Consider the following 26178-nt stretch of genomic DNA (forward strand, 5'->3'; position numbering starts at 1 on the left):
AAAAAAGTAATGTATAATAAGGCTGGACCAACAGGTTGGGGTTAGGTTGTGAAGAGCTTTAAAAAGTCAAACAGAGGGGCAGCTAAGTGGTGCAGTGAATAGAGTATCAGCCCTGGAGTCAGGAGGTCCTGAGTTAGAATCCAGATTCAGCCACTTGACACACTAGCCATGTGACCTTGGGCAAGTCACTTAACCTCAATTGCCCTGCCCTCTCCCCTCCAAAAAGAAAAAAAAAGTCAAACAGAAAGGTTTCTATTTTATTCTAGAGACAATAGGGACCACTCAAGTTTACTGAGTAAGGGAATTACATCATTAGCTCTGTACTTAAAGATGATCACTGGCATCTGTGGGAAGGAGGGACTGGATGGGAAAAGACATGAGGAAGGGATAGCAATTAGGCAGTTGTTGCAATCAGTTAGCTGAGTGGTGATGTGGACCTAAACTGAAGTGGTGGTTAAGAGAGAAATGCTGTAAAGGTAGAAATGGAAATATCAAGTAACTCAATGGATACGTGGGAGGTGGGAGAGTAAGAAGCACTTTCAACAGAAATAGTGAAGTTGGAAGAAAGGTTGGTTTTGGGGAAAAATAGAATGACTGCTGTTTGGGAATTGAATTAGATGCCTACAAGGATATCGGAGTTCAAAATGTCTAACAGGCAGTTGGTGATGTAGGACTAGAGATACAGAGAGACTGCCTAGGGCTAGATCAGGGAGTTATCTGAAGGATATAGAGCCCACATGAGCAAAAAGCTCCATCTCCCAAATCTGGGCATTTTTAATGGCTGTCTTCTGGGCAGGTAATGCTCTTCTACTTGATAAGGCTTCTTCAAGTCCCAGCTAGAATCACATTTTCTACAGGATGGCTTTCCTCTTTTTATTATCTCTAATTTATCTTCTGTACATATAGTTGTTTGTGTTCCATTAGACTGTGGCACAAATAAAGCAGAGAATTTGATTTTATTTAACCTTTCTTTGTATCCCCAGCACTTAGCAAGTGTCTGGCATACAGTAAGTGCTTAATAAATGTTTATTGACTGAGAATTGGTTTTTTTTTTTTTTTCTGGCTGTCCCCCAGGCACGGAACTCTTTCCTCCTTCCCCTCCCCCTAATGGCTTCCTTGAAGTGGGAACGAAAAGCTCATCTTTTGTTGGAAATCTTCCGTAACCTTTCTTAATTCCAGCATCTCCCTTCTTTTATTTCCTATTCCTATGCTTTGGATTAAGGATTATGTAGCACGCCTCAATCATTTTAGGATAGTCAAAAGGAGGATCAGATCAATAACGAAGGCAACGCTTTAAGTCGAAGTAACTTTCAATTAAAATTGCTTTGCTCCTTAAAATCTTGGCAATTGTGGCACAGGTTCATTTCTAGCAATTTGGCTCACTTTGTTCCTCCCCCTTTTTTGTTTTAATAAGGACTAATGTGGAAAACACATTGTCACTATGCATAGTTATGCATCGCTTATTTTATGTTTGTTTGCTTGTTGTTCCCCCCCCCCCCCCCATTAGATTAGTTCCTTGAAAGCAGGGGCTGTTTCTCGCCTCTGTTAGTATCCCCAGGGTTTAGCGCAATGTCAGTAGGAACACCGTAGGCGCTTAACAAACCTTGATTGACAGTAATTGATTGATGCTCAATAAAATGAGGTTTGAGTCAGTAACATATAAAGACCCTTCTTGTCTCTAAATTTGTGGTCCAGTATTCGAATACGGAAGCCCCGTCCCCACATCCGTCCCCGAATCGATTAAATTAAGGCAGGGGCCAGGACACCTAATCCGAAGGGCCGCTCCGCACCGGCGCCTGGCCCTTTAAGACGCGCGCTGCTGACGTCTCCCGGCATCTATCCCGTGGTGCACCGCAGTGGCTCGGCCGGCTCCCGCGCGGCGGCGTGCGCGGACCCAGGGGTTGCGGCCGCTCGCTCGCTCTTCTTTACCGCCCCCTTGTAGAGACTGAAGTGGCCGCTGGCGCTCTTCGAAGTTCCCGCCCGCCCGCGAGCCCGGCCGGCCACTGTGTGGGGATGCTGTGGGTTCCCCGGCGGCGCTGAAACGAGAGACGCGGCCCAGGCCGCGGCTGGCCGGCTTCAGCCATGTCCACGGGCTTCTCCTTCGGGACGGGGACACTGGGCTCCATGGCTAGCGCCTCGGCGGGCACCGGGACCTCAGGAGGAGGATTCTCCTTCGGGACGGGCACCTCCAGGTAAGCCATCTCTTCCCTGCGTAGCCGCGCGCCTCTCGGCTCCCGGCTCGGACGCGGGAGTGCCTCCCCGACGGCCTCCCCACATGCTCAGCCCTTTGCCCTGACGTCTGGCTCTTTTCTCGTCCCTCCTCCCAGGGCGGAGCTGGCGCCACCCCTCTTCCCCACCCCCCCCTCCCCGCGGAGGACCCGCATCTCTCTCCGGACTGTTTGTTTTTGCGGGGTGGCTTCTCACTTTTCCCTCGTCCCTCTTCCTCATCTTGGGCTCTGACGGGGTGGGAAGGAGGTTTCTGTGTGAGACATCTGCATACCACCGTGGGGTTGCAGGCATTGCTTTTATGTCGTGAGGGGCGTGGATACAAAGGAAGGGATCCTAGTGATGGGCCCTGAGGGACGATGGAGGGGAGTACCTGATGATGGTAGGGACCCGGAAGAAGGAGTCGATTAGCATGGCAGCTCTTTATATTTGCCTTTGTTTGTATAACACTTAGCACTGTGCCTGGCCCAGAGTAAGCACTTATTAAGCACCCGCTGGGTGATGGGCATTTGAGTATTCAGCACCGGGGATACAAAGAAAGGGGGAAAAGTGGTCCCAAAGGCTGCATTACTGGTGGTAGGGACTACTGCTGCTTTGTTCTAAGGGGCTAGGGAAGGATTCTTAACCTTCTTTGTGCCCTTTGGCTATCTGGTGAAGCCTATGGATTTTTTCTCGGAATGATTTTAGATGTATAAAGTAAAATACACAGGAGCAAATTTTTTTTCCACTCTTCAAGTTCTATCCTCAGATTTCCAGATGAGAACCTCTTCACTAGCAGATTTGATAGGGCGCAGTAGGAATTTGAATCCAGACTCTTTGGTTCCATATCAGATTCTGATATTCTTAATATTAATGAAACCATGCTCTTAGTGGCCTTCATGGATGACTTATATGGCCTGGGAGCTTGTACTTTTTATTTGTACAATATTCTGGTATAAATACTTTGATAGGTGTGGAGAAGGTAGTGATTTGTGTAGAGAGCTTCAAGCTTTGGAACCTTGAATACGTGAGTCCCAAGACCTACTGCTGACAAAAACTGGCTGTATGACTCTAGACAAGTCACTTAACATCCCGGTGCCCTAGGCTGAGCTCCAGGAGTTTAAATTTAAGGGAAGAGGCTGAGTTTCCTATACCAATGAAATCATAGGTTCAATCCCTACCCTTATGTTAGGTGTAACACAAAAAGTACAAAGGTATGATAATAATAATAGCTATCATTTATATAGCATCTACTTTGGTCGAGGCACTGTGCTAAGTACTTTACAATTATTACCTCATTGGATCCCCACAACAACCTTGGGAGGTGGGTGCTATTAGTATCCCCATTTTACAGATGAGGAAACCGAGGCACATAGAGGCTAAGTGATTTGCCCAGGATCCTCACAGCTAGTTAAGTGTCAGAGACCAGATTTGACTGACTCCAGGCTCAATGCTCTATTCTCTGCTCCACTTTAGCTGCCTCAGATGAATAAATTATTCAATATTTATCATTAATGTTTTGCATGGGTAGAGTAATATTAATGAATTTTGCAGCATTTGGTATTTGTGATCCTTTGTTTTTTTATGTTGCTGTTTATAATATGTCACCATTGTTCTCACACTCCAGCTCAAACCTTGGTCCTTGTAGACATCTTTCACTCCCTGTTCTTTCATATCTAATTCATGATTTCCTGCTTCCCCACCCCCAGATCCCATGCCATACCTTATATATGCTTCTTGTACGTCACTTATATTCTGCTTTATCTTACATTTATTTAAGTGTCTTATATTCTCTGTTAGATTATAGTTAGTTTCTTGGGGCCAGAGCCTTAATGCCACTAATGCCACGAAGCCATGAAGTCTTAATCTGATCTCCCAGCTAGAAGTAACTCCTTTATTCCCAGCTTTCTCTTTGATATTTACTATGTACAGAGATTTCATAGAATATTAGAGCAGGAAGGAAGCTTAGTGATATAGCCTATTCCCACCCCTCTCCATAAGAAAATAGGCTCATTGAGGTTAAGTTACTTTTCCCAAAGAGGTCACATAATCAGCAAGTATAGAACAGGTATCCACACACTTATTCTAGTGCTGTATCCCTTTGGTCTCTATTACATTCTCTAACCTGTTTTAGAGTTATTCTCCAAGATCAGAATCTTAAAAGGGCATAGACTATTTTCTTTCTTGTATCCAACATCTACTACCATTAGTGTTCTACATTTTGTTTTTTAGTTATTTTCAGTCATATCTGACTCTCTGTGACCCCATTTGGGGTTTTTTTTTTTGGCAAAGATGCTGGACTGGTTTTCCATTTCCTTCTCTGGTTCATTTTACAGATGAGGAAACTGAGGCCAACCAGTTTAGGTAACTTGCCCTGGGTCACACAACTGATAAGTGTCTGAGGCCAGATTTTCAACTTGGGAAGATGATGTTTTCCTGACTGTGGGCCTAGAACTCTGAACACTTAACTAGGTGCCTTGTTCTGCTATATTTTGCACAGAAAGTGCATAATAAGTGTGTTTGTTTGTTTGTTTTTTCCTTTTGGAGGGCAATCCCATGAGGTTAAGTAACTTGTCCTAGATTACACTAGGTTTTTTTGTTAAGTTTTTTTGTGTTAGTTGTTAAGTTTTTTTGTGTTAAGTGTCTGAGGCTGGAACCGAACTCAGGTCCTCCCGACTCCTGGACTCTTTACTCACTGGGCCACCTAGCTGCCCTTGATAAGTGTTCTTGAATTAATCCACTTTTATATTCTCCATAATGATTTGTCCATAGGTATGCTCTGAATAAATTTTGGTTGAATAAATATTAGAATTTTACCCAAGTTTAGATTGGAATTATTTGCATTGTCTTTTAATTCAGAGCACAAAATGTAAATTATTGGTTTAGCTCCTATATTGGGACCAGGACTAGACCTATGATTTCACTGGTATAAGGAACTCTCAAATGAAGAAATATGTACCAATGTAGTTGGTCAAATCAATACTTCCTTTGCAACTCACAGTCTTAAGAGAGTTATCTAGAGTAGGGCTTCTTAAACTTTTTCCACTTGAGAACTCTTAAGCACTTCTTAAAGTGTGGGTTGTGATGTGGGGTCTAGACCCACAGTTTAAGAAATGCTGGCCCAGAGTAATGAGAGGCCAAAGGACTTATCAAAGGTCACACAGCCAGAGGCAGCACGTGGACTCAGATCTTCATAACTCCTAGGCTAATTTCTTTCACTGCCTTTCCTCTGCCACAAATATATGATGCCATATATTTTATATTTTTGTTCAATGAATTCTGGTTGCTACAGATAACCAGAAAAGGTCCATATGTAGTCAACTGAAATCAAGGTGATGGTTCCTAAAGTTAAGTTTATAAAATAAGAAAGAATATATAGATTAGATGAACACTGATATTTGTCAAATCAAAGTATTTTGGAGAGCTTGGGCAGGTGAGAAGAAAGAGATACTGTGTTTGCATGTGACTGATTTTGATGGGGGACCAACTTGTCCTTAATTGTAGCTTTTTTATCACCCCATACTTAGGTATATAATACATAAATGGAGGAATGTTGGAGCCATATTTGAAGGAAACTGATTTAGTAATGAGTAATGAGTTTATGCAGCTGAAGAGATAGTGTATATATAATGAAATATATCACTGAATATGTGTTCTCATCAATATGAGCACTCCAGTAATGGAAATCATAACTTATGTAAGCCTTACCCTGTGTGGTTCTCATTCATATCTTCCCATAAATTCCCAGTTGGGGACTTTTTTTTGCTTTATGTCTCTTGACAGTATGTAACTGCAACTACAGCAGGAAGGGACTGATGGACAGTAGATACTTCATATATTATTAAAGAAAATTTGTGATGTAAAAGATTTGAGTTATCAACAACAATGATAGTCACTTTCCCACAAAATATCCTTTGGTGACCATTGCCAGCAAGTACCATGCTAGATGGATGTAGTCTAATTTAGCAGAATCTAGCAGAGCATTTTTATTGTTGATAATGGTGTGATACAGTGGAAAGAGCATTGGATTTGGAGCCAGGACCTTGGTTCATATCTTGCCTCATTCACTTACTACCTCTATTTGTGAACCTGGGCAAGTCACTTACCTCCTCTAGGCCTCAGTATCCTCATCTCTAAAATGATGACATTGGTCTAGATAACCTCTTAAGTTTCCTTCCATCCCTAAATCTATGATCCTTTATCATTCTTAGATCCTTGCCTCTTCGTGACACCAAAAGTAAATGTTATCCCTGTAGCACCTCTGAGAAATTAGTAAGAAATGTTTTCGCCTTGATGTTGATACATCTCTTTGGTGATTTAAAAAAAAAAAAAAAAATATATATATATATATATATATATATATATATATATATTTACCTTGAGTTGACAACATTCAGTTCCACAATCCCTTGAGTTCCAGAGATCCCCCACCCCCCCACCCCATGGCAGCATGCAATCCAATTTAGGTTCTACAAATACCTTCACACTAAATATTAGTCAAGTTGTAAAGAATAATTATAACCGATGGGTGAACAACGAGAAAGAAGGAACAAAACAGAGCAAAAGAAAGAGAGAGCAAGTGGTTTGCATTCAGACTCTGTAGTTCTTTCTCTGGATGTGGAAAGCCCTCTCCATGATGGGTCCCTTGGAGTTGTCCTATATAACCTTGCATTGCTGAGAGGAGTTCAGTCAAAGTTAGTCATCACAGCATATGATGTGTCTGTAATTGTGTACAAAATTCTCCTAGTTCTGCTCTCCTCACTCAGTATCAGTTCATGTAAGTTTTTCCAGGTTATTATGAAGTCCGCTTGCTCTTCATTTTTTATAGCACAATAGTATTCCATTACATTCATGTACCACAACTTGTTCAGTCATTCCCCAGTTGATGGGCATCCCCTTGATTTCCAATTCTTTGCTGCCACAAAAACAGCTGCTATAAATATTTTTGTATGTGTGGGTCCTTTTCTCACTTGTAAGATCTCTTTGAGATACAGCCCCAGAAATGGTGGGTCAAAGGGTATGCACATTTTTATAGCCCTTTGGGCATAGTTCCAAATTTTTCTCCAGAATGGTTGGATCAGTTCACAACTCCACCAACAATGCATTAGTGTTCCAATTTTCCCACATTTCCAGCATTTACTATTTTCCTGTTTTGTCATCTTAGCCAGTCTGACCAGTGAGATGTCATTTGGTGATGTTTTAAACTCTGGTTATGGACAGCCCTGCATACCTCAATTAAGCAAATACATATTTATTAAGCACCTACTAAGTGTAGAAGAATTCTAGGAACTTAGGGGATAAGGAATGAAGCAAGGTCTCTTCCAGTTTACAACCTAGCAAGAAAAGTGACTGAGAGATTGTAAATTGCCCATATTCAGAAACCTAATAGATCCCTAGTGCAGTATTTTCTACTATACCATGTTGTTCTTGAGTCTTAAATTATTTTATGGGTAGATGTTCTTAACCTGCTGTCCATGACCTTGTTTTTAAAGATATCTTGATAATTGTGTTTCAGTATAGTTGATTTCCTTTATAACTACATGTTTTATTTTGTGCATTTAAAAACATTCAGTTTTCTGTTTATAATCTTCACTGGATTCCCAAAATAGTTCGTCACACACATTTCTGTTGTAAGTGGTGTTGAAAAATTCTCACTTTCAATTCACTTTAATTTAAAAAATAAATATGCTGTACAGCATATGTCTGTGGGCAGTTAGATAATATGATGCCATTCCAAAAATTTGGAAATTATTTTTTCAGATGAAGGAAAAATCATTTTCCTAGTTTATTTAAATTTTACTAACATTTTAAACTAACTTCTTAAATATTTATTTACTACTAAAGGACCTAGCTTCTAATTAATGAAATTGGCAATCCTCAGAGGTCATCTTCCTTATCACTAACCAGAACTATATATCCCTTTTTTGCCACATCATCTAGCCTTTGCTTGAAAATCACTAATAAAAGGGAAGCTCTAATCTTAGGAAGTTCTTCAACATATTGAGTCAAAATCTGCCGTCCTTTAGCTTATAGGTATTGATGCTAGTTCTGTACCTGAGGCTAAGCAGTATAATCCCTCTTCCTCTGAAGAATCCTTAGATTTTTGAAGACATTGATAATGTCACCTCCAAATGTCTTCAGACTGACCATCTCAACAAATGACATGATTTCAAGTCCTCTTACCCTCTTTCTCCTTACTCTGCTTACTCTGACTTAATGTACTTTATCTGATGTGCTCAGAGCTGGGCATCATATTCTAGTTGTGATCTCACTAGAGTAGAGAGTATGGCAATACCATAACCAGTACAATTCTGTCAGTTAGCTGTTCATATTCCTCCCAGCTAGGTTGTAAATTCCTTGACAGCTGGAACCATTATGCTTGCTTTCTCCCAAGGCAATATCAAATACCTGGAGAAATTTCTCAGAATCTTTTATCTGAGAAGGTAAATATAGAGAAGCACATAGGTGATTAGAAGGATAGCTGAGTTTGGACATTTGACCTTGATTCAAATTCCAGCTCTGTTTATCTGACCTTGAACCTGTCAGTCAGTAACATTTAATAAACACTTATGTGCCAGACACTTTGCTAGGGACACAGAGCAAGTCCTAGCCCTCAGGGAGCTTACAGTCCAATGACCTCTGAGTTTGTTTCCCTGTCTGTAGAATAAAGGAGGTTGAACTTTAGTAGATATTCTTTAAGGTTCCTTCCAGCCTTAAATCTGAACTGAAGACATAGGAAGGAAACTGATTCTAGGACTGCTCCATTATAATAATAGTTTGCATTTTTATAGCGCTTTAAAGTTTGCAGTTCACATTACATACTTTATCTTATTCATACAAGCTGCTGAGAAAATGGAAAGAGATGAGCAGGATTGATTGGATTAAATGAAGTTGCATTTATTGTTTCTGTTCTATGTGCCCCATTTTTTTCCCCTGCTCCTGCTATAAGCCCCTCTTTCCAACTAAGCTCCGAGACATTGAAATCATGGTAAGAGTTATTTTAATAGCTGTGAATAGTGTTTAACTTTACATTATCTGTCTAAAATAAATGGCAAAGTTTACTTCTTTAGCTCTGCTTTTAATAAGCTTGCAAAGAAGACTGCTACTCATAATCATAATAGCCTAATAGAATGATTATACTTGGACCTTCATTCTTAGGGTAGGAGAAATAATTATCAGTGAGTTTCAGTCTTGTTAAGACTGCTTAATTTAAATTAGAGGTTGATAGGGCCTTGCAAAAGGAGTGCAAAGGTGATAAGGCTTTCCTATCCTTTCCCTGCTGTTTAGTAGCAAATGTTTTCTAATCGATACTTTTGTGGTAAGCTATCTGCCATGCCAGAGAAATGAAAGACCACCCATTCACAAAACTTAAGGATTTGGAGTCAGATTTATTGAAGAATATTTAGGGTTCCCTCATTCTTTTCCACTTTGGTGTTTCCGGGTTTTAGAATAACTGCTGACACAGCTCCCTTGAAGCACAACATGTAGCCCTAACTCATAGGAAGAAAGTAGCAAAATGTTTTTCCATCTTTCTCTTTATATACAGAAAGAAATTTCTTTCATGCTTCAGGTGTTTATTTTATTGATTTCTTTTTCCAGTTTTTAAAATCTATACCTTATGGAAGGCTCAGAGGTCATAGGCCTTTGGCTTATGAATACAAGGACATTAAGAAGAAATGTTTTATTTGAACATTTAAGAGAAAAGGTATTAAAATCATCTAATACAAGTAATTTCTAATTATTCTTAAGGTAACAACATGTAAAAGAAATACAGAAGTTTATTCATTTAAGATCTTTGCTAATTTTCTGTATCTACTTTCACATTTCCATACCTACTGGATTTTGGACAGAAAACAGAGCTTTTCCTTATCCCTCATATTAAAAAAAATTATTTCAGCAGAACGGGAAGAAATGGAACTTTGATGTGCAAGTTATCAGCTGGAAAAAATAAAAGCATTATTAACTTCCAGAAAGTTAAAAGAATATATTTATATGTATGTATAAATACATATATGTAAATAAACATAATTTCTGGCTAACTCAGATGTCAAGTCATGATGCCCCTATTTTATCTTTTAAAAGCAAGTCAAGAAGTAGACTTGTAAAAATTTGTCCTTTCTTTCAGGAAAGTGTCTTTCCCATGACGCCCTCCCACCTCCCTAAGCAGATATATTAAAATCCCTTTCTTGGAAGGAAGGGGGAGAGTAGTAATGGAAAGTAGCTTTAATAAAGAAAGTTTTTAAAATCTGTGTCTGTAATAAACTTGGGACTACTTGAGAAGGCAAAATATGTAGCTGCATATTGACTTAATAACATCTAGGAGTAAGACAAATAATATTTTGAGGAGAACTTATTCTGTCTATATATGCAAGATCACAGAACTTAATCCTGTATATAAGGCCACAGCTATGGAAACAAAGCCTTCATCATAGAAAATTTAGCAGACAATATGATTTACATGTAATTATTGCTATACTTATTTCTTGCAATGAAAAGAGTAGCTATCTGGCTAGAGATTTATAGGAAGAATGCTCATTTGCATTATTTTTCAGATAAGAAGTAGTATATATGTGTGTACATCTATGTATAGATACACATGAGAAGGCTATTGAAGTAAGATTTTTAGTTCAGTGGCCCCTTGAACAATGAAACCTCATCTGTCAGTTTCCTTATCACCATACTTTGTCACTGATTCTCATAAAATAACTTCTGAGCTTTGAGACATGTGGGAACAAGCTTTATTTATTATTAGGAAGTATAATTTTTCACATTCTGGTGCCTAGCACTTTAATATGAATCAAGAAAACATAATACAAGGATGGAGGTAGCGAAGTGGTACATGGATAAAATGCTAGATTTGAAATCAAGAAGACTTGAGTTCAAATCCTCCTGGAGGCATCTATTAGATATGTGACCCCCGGGGGCCAACAGGTCCCAGCCTAAGCCTCACTAGGTCATTGTTTGGGTTCTAATGTCTTAGAGTGAGTGTAAATAGAAATTGTTTCTATTTTGACCAGAAACCCCAAGTCTTCCCCTCCCAGATTGATTTTTTTTTTTTGGACTAGGTAAAAGAGGTCATTCTTTGCCTCATTTCTTACCTAGCTTTAATCATTGAATGGGTGTTTCCTCTGAGGCCCCAGGAAAGACCTCAGTTTAAAAAGACCAAGGTCTCCCACTGCATTACCAGTTGTTCTGACCTATGTCTTGCCACTGGACCCAGATGACTCTGGAGGAGAGAGTGAGGCTGATGACTTTGCACAGCCCTGCCTCACTTAAATCCAATTCACTTGCTAGTCATGGCATCACCTTCCTGATATCATGGTCCTCTTCAAGAAGAAAGGTCCAGCAACAATCCTGGCACATCACTTAACCTTTTCCAACCTCAATTTGGCCTCAATTTTCTTCTCTGTAAAATATGAATAATTAATAGCACCTACCTTATGGGGTTATTGTGAGTCTCAAATGAGATGCTATATGTAAAGTATTATATGCATGCTAACTGTTTTTAATAACTGTGAGGACCCTGATAAACAAAATTGCTACATAAATTTCCCCTCTACACTTTTTAGTGGAAAATCTTACTCTTCTCCCTTCCCCAAAGTCATATATGTTAGTAGATTATAGGAATGAATATTATTATATATCAATAGACAGAGAAGACAGTGTATAAATTTGTTCTTGCCCTATCCCTTAGAGCCATTATTTTTGTTTTTAATATAATGAAAGTTGACAAATTGGATGGAAAAACTAATAGGATGATAAATACATGCATAAGCAGTTCATACCATCTTCAGAAAGAAATTGATTCACAAAATTACCACATGGCCTATTAAAAATATGATTTTTCAGTCAGAAAAATAATTAGATGCAAGAAATTATGTGATGGGCATTTTTGTGATAACCTCCTTTGAAATCTGATGTCTAAATTGCTGGAGACATTTTCTTTTATTGACTGTAGCATAATATTCTTACTGCCCTTCCCTCCATTGATTATATCTCAGTTTCATTCCTTCTTTTCTATTACCACTGTTAATAACCTACTTCAGGCTATTTTCAGCCCTTTCATGTTTGGACTACTTCAGTATTCTAGTAAATGGTTTCCCTGCTTCCCTTCTTATCCTAGTCTCGCCGATATTATAGCTATTGGTGTAATCTTTCTTCAACCAGTCCTTGGCCAAAATGAAAGAACACATTGGAAATTATAAAGCTCAGTTTCCCATTCATTTCTGATAGTTTGTTACTCTGTTCTGTTGTATTGACTAATCATCTTTGTTTTGTGTTTGTTTGTTTGTTTGTTTTATCATTCAGTAGTAGCAGTTTTGGATCTCTTGGAAGCACAACAAATCCAACAACTACAACTGCTCCTTCTGTTGGTTTTGGAACTGGACTTTTTGGTTCAAAATCTGCAACAGGGTTCACTTTAGGAGGCACTAATACAGGTAGGGAACAAGTAATTTTTAACTATATATTTGATACAAATTTAGAAATTAAATTTCCAGGTTTATTTATGCTAATTCTGAGTCCCTTTCCCAGCTCTGTAGTATGTATTTTCTGTTTACAGGTTTTATGGTTGATTAATGATTGCTCCTATACACTGCAGCAAGAGGTATTTGGGGGGGGGGGATATGGTATTAATAGTCTCTGGAGGTTAGGAGAGTTCAAAGTAAGAAAAAGGAAGGGGGAAAGAATCTAGTCAGCCTAGACCTACTGAAAAGACCTGTGTGTACAAGAATGCTGTCATAACAGTTTGTAGACTGTTATGGTTAGAACCCAAGTTTAGACAATTTAGCTCTAATATAAGATAAGGCCCTGCAGTAGAACACAGGGCTCATTTGTCTCCAAACATGGCTCATAGAAATAAATGACATACAAGACATGTCTTTACTTAGCTGGGTAGATGTGGTAATTACTTGGTCATGATACCTCAACAGTATTGGAAGTTACTACTGACGTAGTTCTCAGTAAATAGTGCAATGGGATGTCTACTTGTCCATTGAAGGATTATTGCCTGTCCAATATATCAGAAGTGGAACTTTCTTTAGATCATGGTGTGCATGAGAGAGGTTTAACTTCTGACTTATCATAAAAGTATCTTGTATAGTTAATGAAGTTTCTAGGCAGTTTTTTCCTTCTGTTTTAGTGGTATTTATGGGAAAATAATTGGAAATTCTGGCACTGCTTGACTGGTTAATGTTTATACTGAATTTTACATTTCATCTCCATAGTTTGGTGAGGCTATTTTCTTTTTTACTTATCTAGGTTTAACTTCATATCATAATTTCTAAACAATAAGAGTCTCAGGAAATAGGTACAGAATACAAGACTAGTAAAAAGGTACTTTGGTTCACTTTTGGGTTTTGATATATTGGGCTGTCGCTTGTGACAGTGAAGACAAATGAAGATCCAAATCCCAGAATGCGAAGCAACTTATCTGAGGTGACAACAATAAAAAGGCAGAGATAGGACTGGAACCAAAGTTCTCCAACCTCAACTTTTTCCAAGTTAAAGCTGCCCTGCTCTGTTAGAACAAATGAGAATGTTTATTTTACCCTTTATGCTTTTGATTGTTAATTTGGAACAAAATATAATACGCATTTGAAATGTTCAGAAACTTGCATTTAGTTTCCAACTGTGGGTACAAAGGCATTAGGCCCTCTTCATCTCTTTTACTGTATTTTCTTTCTGGATAAACTTATTAGTCCTGTGTGTGTAATTATCATTCTATGTAGATGATTCCTAGAGTCATAAATAGGGCCCCAATCTCTCCTGAATTCTAGGCATGTATCACCAATGTCCTATTGGACATTTTAAATTTAATGTACTTGTTAGTTTCTCAAACTCAACATGTCTCAAATGTTTTCTCTTCCCCTCTTTAAACTTTAACATTTTTGTTAATTATCCTTGCAGTTTGAAACCCCAGTTGTCCTTGATATCTCTCTCCTACCCCCTACATTCAACGTTTGCAAATTCTAATTCTAACACCATAGTGTCTCCCAAGTCTTTCCTCATCATTTTACTTTACATGGTCATAGTTCTGTCCCTCAGCTCCTTTGCCTGGATTATTGCAGTAATTTCCTAATTAGTCTCTTTGCCCCAAGTCTTTCCTCTCTGTCTTCTCCCACAGCCACCAAAATGATATTAAAATATGATTTGATCACATTTTTCTCCTAACTATATACTCCTAGGAGCTTTTATCTTTAGGATAAACTATAGCTTCTTTATTTGGTATCTAATTTCTTTTATAAACCTTGAGCATTTCTTAACTTTCCAGGCTTATTAGACACTACTCCTCTTCTTTCACTTTGTGTTTATGCCAAATTGGCCTTTTTGCAGTTCTTTAAACACTCAGCACTACATTTCCTGTCTCCTTCCCTAGAGTACTCCCTCTTTGACTTGTAACTTCATCAGAGCTCAGCTCAAGTAATGCTTTTACATGCAATCTCGGCTTTTAGGGTCTTTCTTCCAAAATTACATAGTATACAAATTACCTTGTATGTTTTATAATTGCTTAGATGTGTAAATGTTGTCTCCTCTAATTGAATGTTAGCCCCTGGAGAACTGTTTTGCTTCTGTCTTTGTATCCCTAATACTTAGCACAGTGCCTGATTTGTAGTGGCTATTTAAGAAGTATCTATTGGGGGTGGCTAGGTGGCACAGTGAATAGAGCACGGCCCTGGAGTCAGGAGGACCTGAGTTCAAATCCGGCCTCAGCCACTTAACACTTTACTAGCCTTGTGACCTTGAGCAAGTCACTTAACCCCAATTGCCCTTGAAAAGAAACAAGAAAAAAAAAGTATATTGATTCACATTGATTTTGAGCTCTGCTTAATGGTTGCAATAAAGAAGGGTTTTGTATAATGTTCAGTCAGTATATATTCAAACCAAGCACTTTGCTAGGTATTAGGAACACAAATTTTAGAAAATGAACAGTCCATACTCTTAAGGAGCTTATTTATGTTCCAGTGAGGTGATATTATTAAGATTTTTCTTGTAAATCATTCCAAATCTTTTACAGGAGCATTGTGAACAGAGTGTGAAACTTACAGTGGAGAATTCCTGTGTTCTAATCTTTCTCAGACACTCAGCATTGTGTGACTGGGCAACTTAATCACTCAGTTTTGGTTTCCTCATCAGTAAAATGGGGATAATAATATCTGTTACAATTACACTAATATCAAGGGTTGACATGAAGCTTAAATAAGATTTAAATGTTTTATAAATTTTAAAGCGGTGTATAAATGTCATCATTATTCATTCATTCATTTATTTATTAAAGCAGTTGGGGTTAAGTAACTTGCCCAAGGTTACACGGCCAGGTTTTTTTGTGTGTGTGGGTGTTAAGTACCTGAGGCTTGAACCGATCCCGGTTCCTCCCGAACTCACTGCGCCACCTAGCCACCCCTGTCATCATTATTATTAATAATTATTAAATTCTTTTTTTTTTTTTTTTTATCCCTAGGAACATCAACGACTCTAGGTACAGGATTAACCCTGGGTAAGAACATTTTGGCAACAGATCTGAAATGACTGATTTTATTTAGTTTAATCCCTTGGGCATGATTGACATGACCTTCCTGCAACTTTGCTAACTCTGCCACTCTCAGAGCTAGGGGTGTATGGAATGAAGAAAATACAGAAATAATTGAAGATAATCAATAAGTCTTTTGAATGTTCTGGGAATGTAGGGATTCTTTTTTTCCTGTTTTAATTGCCTTTCATAGTTTGTAAAGTGAAACATTTTTTAATATGCTACTGCTTTTCATGAGTTACTTCGAAGACACAACTTTAATAAGGAAAAAAGCTTCACATCTAAAAATCACAAAACTTGGCACTGGCAAGTAATTAGGGATGGTTATTTGAAGTTCATTTTCTCATTTGTAAAATAAGTGTGCCTGATTTCTGGCTCACAACCCTCTTCCTTTATATTAGGGGATTCAACTAGATGATTTCTAGGTTTGCTTGTGGAACATTGAGTTCTCAGGTGTGGTCATTTTTTAATTTTAGTATCCTTAGCAACAGATATACTTTTGGAAATAATGTTTAGTGGATATACATCTGGGCTTGATGATGATAACCTGAGTTCAAATCTTTGAAAATTTGTTGAGAGGCTCAAATGAGATCAAGTATGTAAAGTGTTTTGCAAAATTTAAAATACAACCTAAGTGTTAGTTATCATTATTTTCCACATGTTGCAGTCCAGTTATTAGGTGTAGACATAAATAGCATAGAGCAGTTATTGTTTTGAGTGATAATTCAGGTGGACTTTTAGTGGCATTTCTACTATTCCCCCATAAAAATGACATTTCTTCCTCTCCCACCCATTTCTTAGGCCCCTCAGTGTTACCTTTTCTTACTATAGCCCCCAGGGCTAAAACCCTTTTTTTTGGAGGGGGAGGGCAGGGCAGTTGGGGTTAAGTGACTTAACCCAAGGTCACACAACTAGTAAGTGTGTCAGGTATCTGAGGCAGGATTTGAACTCAGGTCCTCCTGACTCGGGCTGGTGCTCTGTTCACTGTGCCACCTAGCTGCCCCTGCCCCTTGATCTTTCAATAATAATTATTTATATGGGACTTAAAGGTTTACAAAAGTTTTATCTGGATAGATAGAATAGGTATAATTTCTCTCATTTTGCAGATAAGGAAAGAGGCTCATAGAGATAAAATGATTTTCCTCGAGGTCACTTGGCAAATGAATGTTAAAACCAGGTCAGATTCAGATCTTCTGACTCCGGGATCCATATTCTTTTGACTACCTTGCAGAGTCATTGACTGCAATACCTGAGATTTCTGTTCTGTTTTAAAGCTTACAAAGTGTTTTATATGCATTATCTCATTTGATGCCTGACCCATGATTGTCACTTGATATGCTGTTGGTCATATCAGTCCATGAAGAAGGACTGCAAGTGGTATTGTTATACCCATTTTACAAATGAGAAAATTGAGAGTTGCAAATGTAAAATATTTATATAACATCACGAAATATTTTTATCACAGGAACACCTACCACTACATCTGCAACAACAACAGGTTTCAGTTTAGGATTCAGTAAACCTGCAGCATCTGCTACACCATTTGCTTTACCTGTTACTTCTACCTCAAGTGGTCCTCTCTCTCTTTCATCTGCCCTTACATCAACTCCAGCAGCAGGTAAACTCATGGAAGAAACATAAGTTGAATTAAATTGAAATGTTTTGTTTTTATTTGGTTGAGGACTATAAATGCTCCTCATTTTAAGAAAATTACTGAAAATTAGATTTTTTGAACTATGTAAAGTAGGAGGCAAATTTGGCCCTTTTTAACATAGGAATGTGTGTGTGTCACATGCACACATGTAAAATTTTGCATCTCTAAATTAACCTTTTTGGGAGAGGAAAATGTCACCATTTAATTTTAAGTGGCAGTAACAGATTTGAAAGTTTGTCTTTTGTTCCCAGGGACAAGGATAGTAATTAGTATGTGGATATGGCATGTAGATAATTGACTAGTAACAAAAATGTATATTTAGTCATTCTATTACACAGCAGCACTGGATAACTGTTTTGTGTATTTTGGCTTTTAAGGACAACTTGTTATTCTAATCATTGTAGTATAAATACATAAGTGCTGATAGTCTGAATGTTATCTACCAAGGAACAATACTTTTCTTTAGCTTAACTTGAAAACTATTTCCCAGAGAGGAATCTATGCCTATTTTAATGTGATTTTATTAATTTAGGAGTAAGGTTTTAATTGTATTCAAGAAAAATCTATAGTTTATGAAGTAGTGTTTCTTCTTGATGCTTAGTCTGTGTTTTTCATTGCAGCTTCCACAGGCTTTTCTTTAAATTTGGGTGCAACACCTGCTACAACTACAACTTCTTCAGCGGGACTTTCTCTAGGAGGAACCTTACCTGGTTTGGGAACTTCTCTTTTCCAGAATACAAATACAGCTGCATCAGGTAATTGGTTACTTTTGTTTCAGAATTTCTTTTCAAATGTTAAAGATTCGGTATTGAAATAATTTATTTTTCTCTTATCCTCAGTTGCTATTTTGAGCAGGTTTCTTTCTTTCTTTTTTTTTTTTTAAAGCAATTGGGGTTAAGTAACTTGCCCAAGGTTACACGGCCAGTTTTTTTGTGTGGGTGTTAAGTATCTGAGGCCGGAACCGATCCCGGGTCCTCCTGACTCTGGGGCCAGCGCTCTTACTCACTGTGCCACCAAGCCTCCCCTGCAGGTTTATTTTCTGAGAGCATTAAGGTCTGTATTTACTTTTTAGCAAAAACCTTGAAAATAATTTTATTTTTAACTTGTCTGTAGCAGTTTTTATTCTTGAACAAATTGGCTTTATTTTTTTAATGTATTTTTTCTCTTTCTCAGAATTTGTTGAACAGCTAGTGGTATGCCAGATACTAACTAAATGGAATATAGATCTATTACAAAACTGTGAGGAGATCCCTGACATCATAGAAAAGTCATGTTTATGTCAAATGACAAATCTCTAGTTTCACTTTAAATTGGGACATTGAATTTTAATGCTTTATGGTTTTTGTTACCTCGTTTCATGTTGTTATTAAAATCTCTTTAGTGCTAGAGAACTGAGTTCACTGGGCATTTGTGGTTTGTTTTTTTAATGTTCTGCTTGTCTTCACTAAGTATCAATATTTGATTATTATTTTAAATAGCATCCTTTTGTAGGTTGATTATAAACCAATAACTGTAGGCTTTGGTTAGTACATTTTGTAGAAGAAAGACTTTGAAGTGATAGCAATGCTGACCAAATCATTTTTGCCTTGTTCATATTGGTCTTGCAACAACACCATTATCCTCACCAAACTTTCCTGCCTACTCTTAATAACCTCTGCTCTACATCAAGACACACAACTTTTTGGTAGATACTCATTCTAAAATTATCTTAGATGCATTTGAAAAAATTCAGACAAAGCAGGAATAGAAAGGATAGATAAATCATGCTTCATTCATTTCATGTCTATTTCCTAAATTTTTTTCTGATCTTTCCTAATTTTTCTTGTATTCTTGAGTTTATAGTTATGATTGTGCTAACCTAGAGATCCCACATAATCTTTTCAGTAGAAGGCTTGAAAGGTCTTGATGACATTTGGTCATTTAGGGGCAATAGCCATGTACCTTAGTGATACATCCTGGTATATACTTTGTGTATGTAAACATGTATAGCACAGAGGTAAAGTCAGCATAATGCCTTAAATTCTATTATGGTAACTAATCTTCATTGATTTTAGTATTAAAAATAAAAAATACCAATGATAAGAATTTGGACTTGGAGGACTTAGGTTTGGATCCAGGTTCTGTCACTGATCACCTGTGTGACTTTGTCACTTAACCTTGCTAAACCTCAATTTCCTTATCTATAAGTTGGTTGGGTTGGACTAGATGACTTTTAACATTTTCTTCAGGCTCTAAAGCTATAATTTTATGATAAAGTGAATTAAATTTTCAGAGAATTATTTTAGAAGGTCCAAAATACTATTTATAACATTGATATATAAGATTGCTGAATTACCATACATCATAAGAAAGTTAAGTAAATTTTTTTTATCAGTAACAAGTGAAATAGTTTTATATTCATGTATTTGTGATCTTATTGACATGAATATTGCCTTCAACATTTAGCACTGTGTCTTGAAGTTGGGAAGACCTGTGTTGAAGTCCTGCTTCTATGGATTTCTTTGTTGGGTTTTGTTTTTGTTTTTTGAGAGGGGAAGACAAGGCAATTGGAGTTAAGGGACTTACCCAAAATCACACAGCTAGTGAGTTCAGGTATCTGAGTCTGGAGTTGAACTAAGGTTCTCCTGACTCCAGGACAGGTGCTCTATTCACTGAGCCACCTAACTGCCCCTTCTGACAAATATTTGCATCATCATGGGCAAGTTGCTTGTTCTCATTGCCCCAGGAAAAACTCTGAGAAAGTTTTAAGCAGTTGCTAATCTGCATGCATGGAGGGAGTTTCCATACAGGCCATCCAGCACATAGAAGGAACCAGCAATCTGAACCAAACTAAAAATTCAAAGTAACCCTAGCAGCAAGCTCCCTAGCACATGCTTGGATAGCTGCTAGCACAAGTTCTGTGATCTGCTTTTCTAAAGGAAAGCAAACTTAAAAAGGCTTAACAATCTTACTTTAATCAAACATACATCATTTACGTAGATCAGGGGAAAAAGTCAGCATCCTGAACTTCAGAGAATACAAACAAGTTACAAGCAGACACAAAAATACAGAGAAATAGACCAGTAGATAAGACTTCCAACCGTCTGACCATTAGATCCATACCCGGTTATTTACCAGAGAGAGAAGCACCAACATCTGGGTTTTCAAAGTTGGGGAGCTCAACAGCTGCCTAGAGTCTCATCTGGCCAAATCATACAACTCTTCCCATGAGTGAGCCCCAAAGCAAAACCTCACATTAGGATACATATAGCCTTCTTCAGGGTCAGAGAACATCATAACCCTCATGACCTACTGCCCAATCAAAAAGTAACAAGGTGTGGGTGTTCCTGAAAAACAAAGTCTCCCACCACAGGCTCCATGTGACCACATTCAGTCTTTTAGGGGACAGAGTATATTTTCAAATCAGGGAAGGTACTCAAATTTACTTAAGTCTATCAAGTGGCAGGGAAGATCTTCAAATTTCCATTACCATTACAGTAACTTCGATTAAAGTTACTTCATTCCTTTGTAGTAAAATTGTTGGATAATTTAAACCCATTTTTTGACATTTCATTTTTGCTGAACATATTCTCTAGAGTGTTTATCTTATGTCTGATTTTAGCTGGTTTCCTTGTCTTTTTTTGTTTGTTTCTCCTAAAGGTCAAGTACAGAAAAGTAATTCCTTGTTCAAGTTAATAAGTGTTTTACTCTGCAATATTCATACAATATTTTTAGGATATCTTTTCCTTTACATATCATTTTGTAGGACTTGGACAGAATGCTCTGGGCTTAACATTGGGAACTACTGCAGCTCCTTCTACTACTGGAAATGAAGGTCTTGGTGGTATAGATTTTTGCAGCTCTTCAGATAAAAAGAGTAAGTCTTGTCTTTTTATGTCATTTACATCCATATTAAGGGAGGGGAGTATAGTAAATTTGAAACCTAAACCACAAAACCAATCAGTGAAAATGTTCTATAGGTATAAAGTATGAGTTATAGTTTTAGGCTTAGTTATGCCATTTTTATCTTTAAGTTTTCCCTAATTTAATTATCATTGAAGTTGGTGTCACAATTTTGGGTTTGAATGTACAATAAGTAAAAAAAATCAGATCTCAAATATTAGGAAAATACTTCATTGTACATTAGAAGTTTACTAATTAATGACCAAACTCAGAGCCTGGGACTTAGAGGTAAATAAAGTTAGTGTCTGGCTAGAGTGCATCATGTAAGGAGTTGTAATGTGGGATATTTTTAATGGTACTTTAATAAGTGAACATACTTTGATAGAAAATTTTGCTTTCTATGGTATACAGATTTTAACTTTGTGATGAGTCAAGTCACATGTCTGCTATGGACATTGAGTCTTTACTATAACACTATGTTGGAGGGTAGGACCAGAACAGGGACGGAAGCAGATTTTCAAACCTTGCTTTGGATAATAAATGCCTTAACTCAGAAGTATTCTAACCAAATAATTTAAATTCATAAAATCTAACAATATTGGGCATTTGCAAATTTCATATGGGATCAAGACTTTAGTTTCTCTACCTTTTGTATATTCAGATTCAGATCACTAGTATTTTTAAAAAGTTCTCATACTTGTCCTGTACTTACATAATGCTTCTTTAATTTTTTTAGGTGACAAAACGGGAACGAGACCAGAGTAAGTAGTTTTTATTTTTCAGAAAGAAAAAAAAAATGTTTCTTAAATTAAAAACAATTTAGCACTTAGATCATAAGGTTTGGAATAAGATGAATAAACTCCAGACTAAGTCTTTCATTCAAGGTCCAGTGACCATTCAAAGTCATACTCTGTCTCCAAACTGCCTTTCTAGTCTTATCAATCTCTCTCTTTTTTCTTTTGTTGACTATCTTTTTGTTATCTTTTGTTTTTACACCTCCCAGATTTCCCCGTTGCTACTTTGTTTCCAGTTCTTTGCTACCACAAAAAGTATTGTTATCGATGTTTTGATGAATGAAATGGGGGAGCCTTTCTTTTGGTTACTGATATCGTTGGGGCATATGGTAACAGTGGAATCTCTGGGTCAAAGGATGTGAACACTTGAGTCCCCCCCTTTTTTATATATATATATATATATTGTAAATTAGTTTCTAGAATTATTGTATGAATTCGTAACTCCACCATCAATGCATTAATGTGCCTGGCTTTTCACAACCCCTTCAACATTGACTTTTATGTTTTTTCTTTTTACCAATTTTCTTGGTGAGTTGAAACCTCAGAATTGTTTTGATTTTCATTTTTCATTTTAGTAATTTGGAGCGTTCTTTCATATGGTTGTTAATAGTTTGCAATTTTTTTTTCAATTCTTCTTTTGAGAACTGTTTATCTTCTTTCCTTATTGGGGAATTATTCTATGGAAGTGTCCAGTCCTGTGGCTTCTCAGTGAAAACTTTAAAATAAATTGACAAATTAGGAAAGAACTGAACAAATGGAGAAATTTTTCACCTGTAGTGCTTATGTCAAGTGAATGTAATATCAGTATCAAAGCTTTTCAAATTAAATTATAGCTTTGATGAAAATAATACTTGAGAAATCAATAGGCTACAGAATTAGAGAAAAAGAAAGCAAAATTCATATAGAAGCATAAGTGGGCAGGTATATCCAGAGGAATTTTGAGGGGGGAAAACTATGGTTACCTTGCTAAATTTCAAAATAGTCTTTAGAATAGTAATAACAAATATTATGTGGTACTGGACAAAGACAGGAAAATAGTTCTCTGCTAAGTAGTATAGAGAATACAGATATAGAACCATTGCACATAAATGATTGGTGTTTCGTAATCTCAGAACTCGGGAAAACAAACCATTGGGAAGAAGCATAAAAATTGTTGGAAAAATTGGATAGGATGTTGAAATATAGGTTTGGATTCACACCTTGCTTCATACTATGTATTATAATAAATTCAAATTTGATCCTTGTTATAAATATGATAAGAATTATTATGTATTGCCAAAAAGTTTGAGAAATTGGCCTAGTGGGTTAAATCAGAACACTTCATCTTGGCATTCATATAGTCCTCCCAAGCCTGGCTCTGCCTTATTTATTCAGCTTTATCTCCTTCAATAGTCTTCAATAGATCTTTTATTCAAGCCTTGCTGGCATTTTTAGTAGCTCCCCTTTTCTCTTCTCCCTTAATCCCCCACCCCCTAATGTTCATGCCAGCTTTATGTTTTTACTCATAATCTTTGTTTTATCTAATTCACATAAAAATAGCTCATGTTTTTTTATTTTGAAGCTTCAAAAAGTGTTTTCTCATAACCATTTCTGTGATTTTTTTTAAGCAATTGGGGTTAAGTAACTTGCTCAAGGTTACATGGCCAGTTATTTCTGGGTGTGGTGCTAAGTATCTGAGCCCGGATTTGATCCCCAGGTCATCCGACACTGGAGCCGGTGCTCTTACTCGCTGAGCCACCTGGCTGCCCCTAATTTCTGTGATTTTTTGAAAGAACTATTGATATTCTTTTTGCGTACCAACAACAAAGAACTTGTTGATGAAGTGCTGGTTTTATAAATGTCTTAGGACTTAATAATTGTAAAGTTTTTTAAAATTCTTCCAGAAAAATTGAGTAGGTTTATGCTAATTTTATGGTTTTTACTAAGGTGGGGAATCAGCCAAGGACTCCCTTTTTCCCAGGTTACACTACTTGCATGGGAACTCTATAACTGGCATGCTTTTGTTAGGGTCCCTGTCATTCAAATGCTGTCAGCTTAAAACATATTAAAGCTTTTTAACTAGGAATGTCATTTCTTCTACTAGTTCCTGAAATATTTGTGCAGATAAAAAATTTCCTATATTTCGGGGCGGCCAGGTAGCACAGCGAGTAAGAGCACCAGCTCCAGCGTTGGGATGACCTGGGGTTGGAATCCCGGGCTCTGACACTTAGCACTCACCCAGAAACACCTGGCTATGTAACCTTGAGCAAGTTACTTAACCCCAGTTGCTTAGGGGCGGCTAGGTGGCTCAGCGAGCACTGGCTCCAGTGTCGGGATGACCTGGGGATCAAATCTGGGCTCAGATACTCAGTACCTCACCCAGAAATAACTGGCCATGTAACCTTGAGCAAGTTATTTAACCCCGATTGCTTAAAAAAAAATTTCCTATATTTCTGGAAAAAAATTCTTCTAGCAAAGGTGCTTATGTAATTGGAAAGTACTGTGATCTTGATCAATATATAAACTGTTCTCTTGCATGATAATTGCCATTGTTTTATCTGTCTTTGAAGAAATTTCAAGTTTCCTTCATCTTTTTGGTTAAAATAAATATATGGTGGTTTTTCTTAGGGATAGTAAAGCACTGAAGGATGAAAATCTACCTCCTGTAATTTGCCAAGATGTTGAAAATCTCCAGTAAGTATCTAATCAAATTAAAAATGTTGAACTTCAATGATAAGCATTCAGATCCCAATTTGGAATATTATTATAAGTTGAATATCTGCTTTTTTCCGAAAATTTACAGTTGAATGAAAACTTAAGTACGTAAAAGAAATTTAAGCAATGGAGAATAGGAAGCAAAATACTTTTGTTCTGCTTGGTATTTTATAGCACAGAGAGCTTTATGCCCAGTTGCTCTAAACATGGGGTTTATTGATAATACACAAACTAGCCTTATACGTGAAGGATATTGAGAATTCAAGGTCACTGACTGTCTCGCTGTTATTTGAGCCTCCGTATTGGTTCCTGATCTGAAAAATGAAATACCATAAAGATTGGTCCTAAGCCACTATCTTTGCCTAGAACTTGTCAAGCCACTAAGTGGCCTGGGTTGGTGAGAGTCTGTATTTTGTAGTCTGGAGCACAAAAGGGAAGTATCAGACTTTCACAAATACTCCAATTTTGAGTAAGTAGACTCTAGCAACCTTGAAATATACTAGTAATGGATAAGTCAGATTAGGTTATATGTAGGAATTGATAAGTTTTTTTCCCCCTGGTGCCAAGGTTGTATTTAACTAGTCATCCTATCTATCTGACTTTTATCTTTCCCTTCACTTGCCTGGGGGAAGGGACCCAAGTGGGTAGACTGCATTGAGTATATTTCTGCAGTAGAACACATGTACTTCTAGTAGGTCTTTTTAATATATTTCTGGCACTTGATTTTGACATGTTAGTCAGCTTCTTTAATTTTAGTTGGTTTAGAAAAAAATTTTTTTTAATCGCATTTTCTTGAAACTTTTGCAGAAAATTTGTGAAGGAACAAAAACAGGTTCAAGAAGAAATTAGCCGAATGTCTTCTAAAGCAATGCTCAAAGTCCAAGAGGATATTAAAGCCCTGAAACAGCTTCTCTCATTGGCTGCCAGTGGATTACAGAGAAATACTCTCAATATTGACAAGTTGAAAATAGAAACTGCTCAGGTATTGTTTAGTCATTTTAAAATGATACTGCTTAATTGAAACATTGTGAGCTAGAATGCCACCTGTCTTCATTGGTCAGAATAAGGACTACATAAAATATTGAATCATAATAATGATACATAGTGAAAAAAAAAGTAGTCATAGCTGTAGTCTTTTAAAATCATTTAATTCACAGTTGACAGGACATATATTTTATTTTATTTTTTTTCCAAATGCTTTATTAACTTCTGATTTACATCATTCATTTCCTCTAGATTTTGAGTTACAAATTTTCTCCCCATTTTTCCCCTACCCACTGCCCCAAAATAGCAGTCCCACAGGATATCCCCTCCTCCAATCTGTTCTCTCCCATATTTTCTCCCATACCCCTTTCGACTTTTCCAGTGGATCTCTATGCCCCAGTGCCTGTATATCTTATTTCCCAATTACATGTAAAATA

At 37.2% G+C, this 26178-nt stretch overlaps 1 protein-coding gene across 1 annotated transcript in view; it reads left to right on the forward strand.

The window, feature by feature from the left end:
* Window positions 1–255: 255 nt before the first annotated feature.
* The window catches only part of NUP58 (nucleoporin 58), a 73181-nt gene continuing 47258 nt past the window's right edge, over window positions 256–26178 (forward strand). Inside the window, exons 1-9 of the mRNA XM_069080199.1 lie at window positions 256–2192; window positions 12514–12644; window positions 15665–15700; window positions 17199–17351; window positions 18008–18142; window positions 21133–21243; window positions 22006–22030; window positions 24671–24736; window positions 25565–25739. Of these exons, the coding sequence (XP_068936300.1) occupies window positions 2083–2192; window positions 12514–12644; window positions 15665–15700; window positions 17199–17351; window positions 18008–18142; window positions 21133–21243; window positions 22006–22030; window positions 24671–24736; window positions 25565–25739 (942 nt within the window). The 5' untranslated portion in view covers window positions 256–2082. The remainder of the gene's footprint in view (window positions 2193–12513; window positions 12645–15664; window positions 15701–17198; window positions 17352–18007; window positions 18143–21132; window positions 21244–22005; window positions 22031–24670; window positions 24737–25564; window positions 25740–26178) is intronic.

This window comes from Petaurus breviceps, unplaced genomic scaffold (genome assembly GCF_028583685.1).
Source record: "Petaurus breviceps papuanus isolate PSGF00001 unplaced genomic scaffold, PetGlider_PUasm1.0 91133, whole genome shotgun sequence".
Classification (NCBI taxonomy): domain Eukaryota; kingdom Metazoa; phylum Chordata; class Mammalia; order Diprotodontia; family Petauridae; genus Petaurus; species Petaurus breviceps.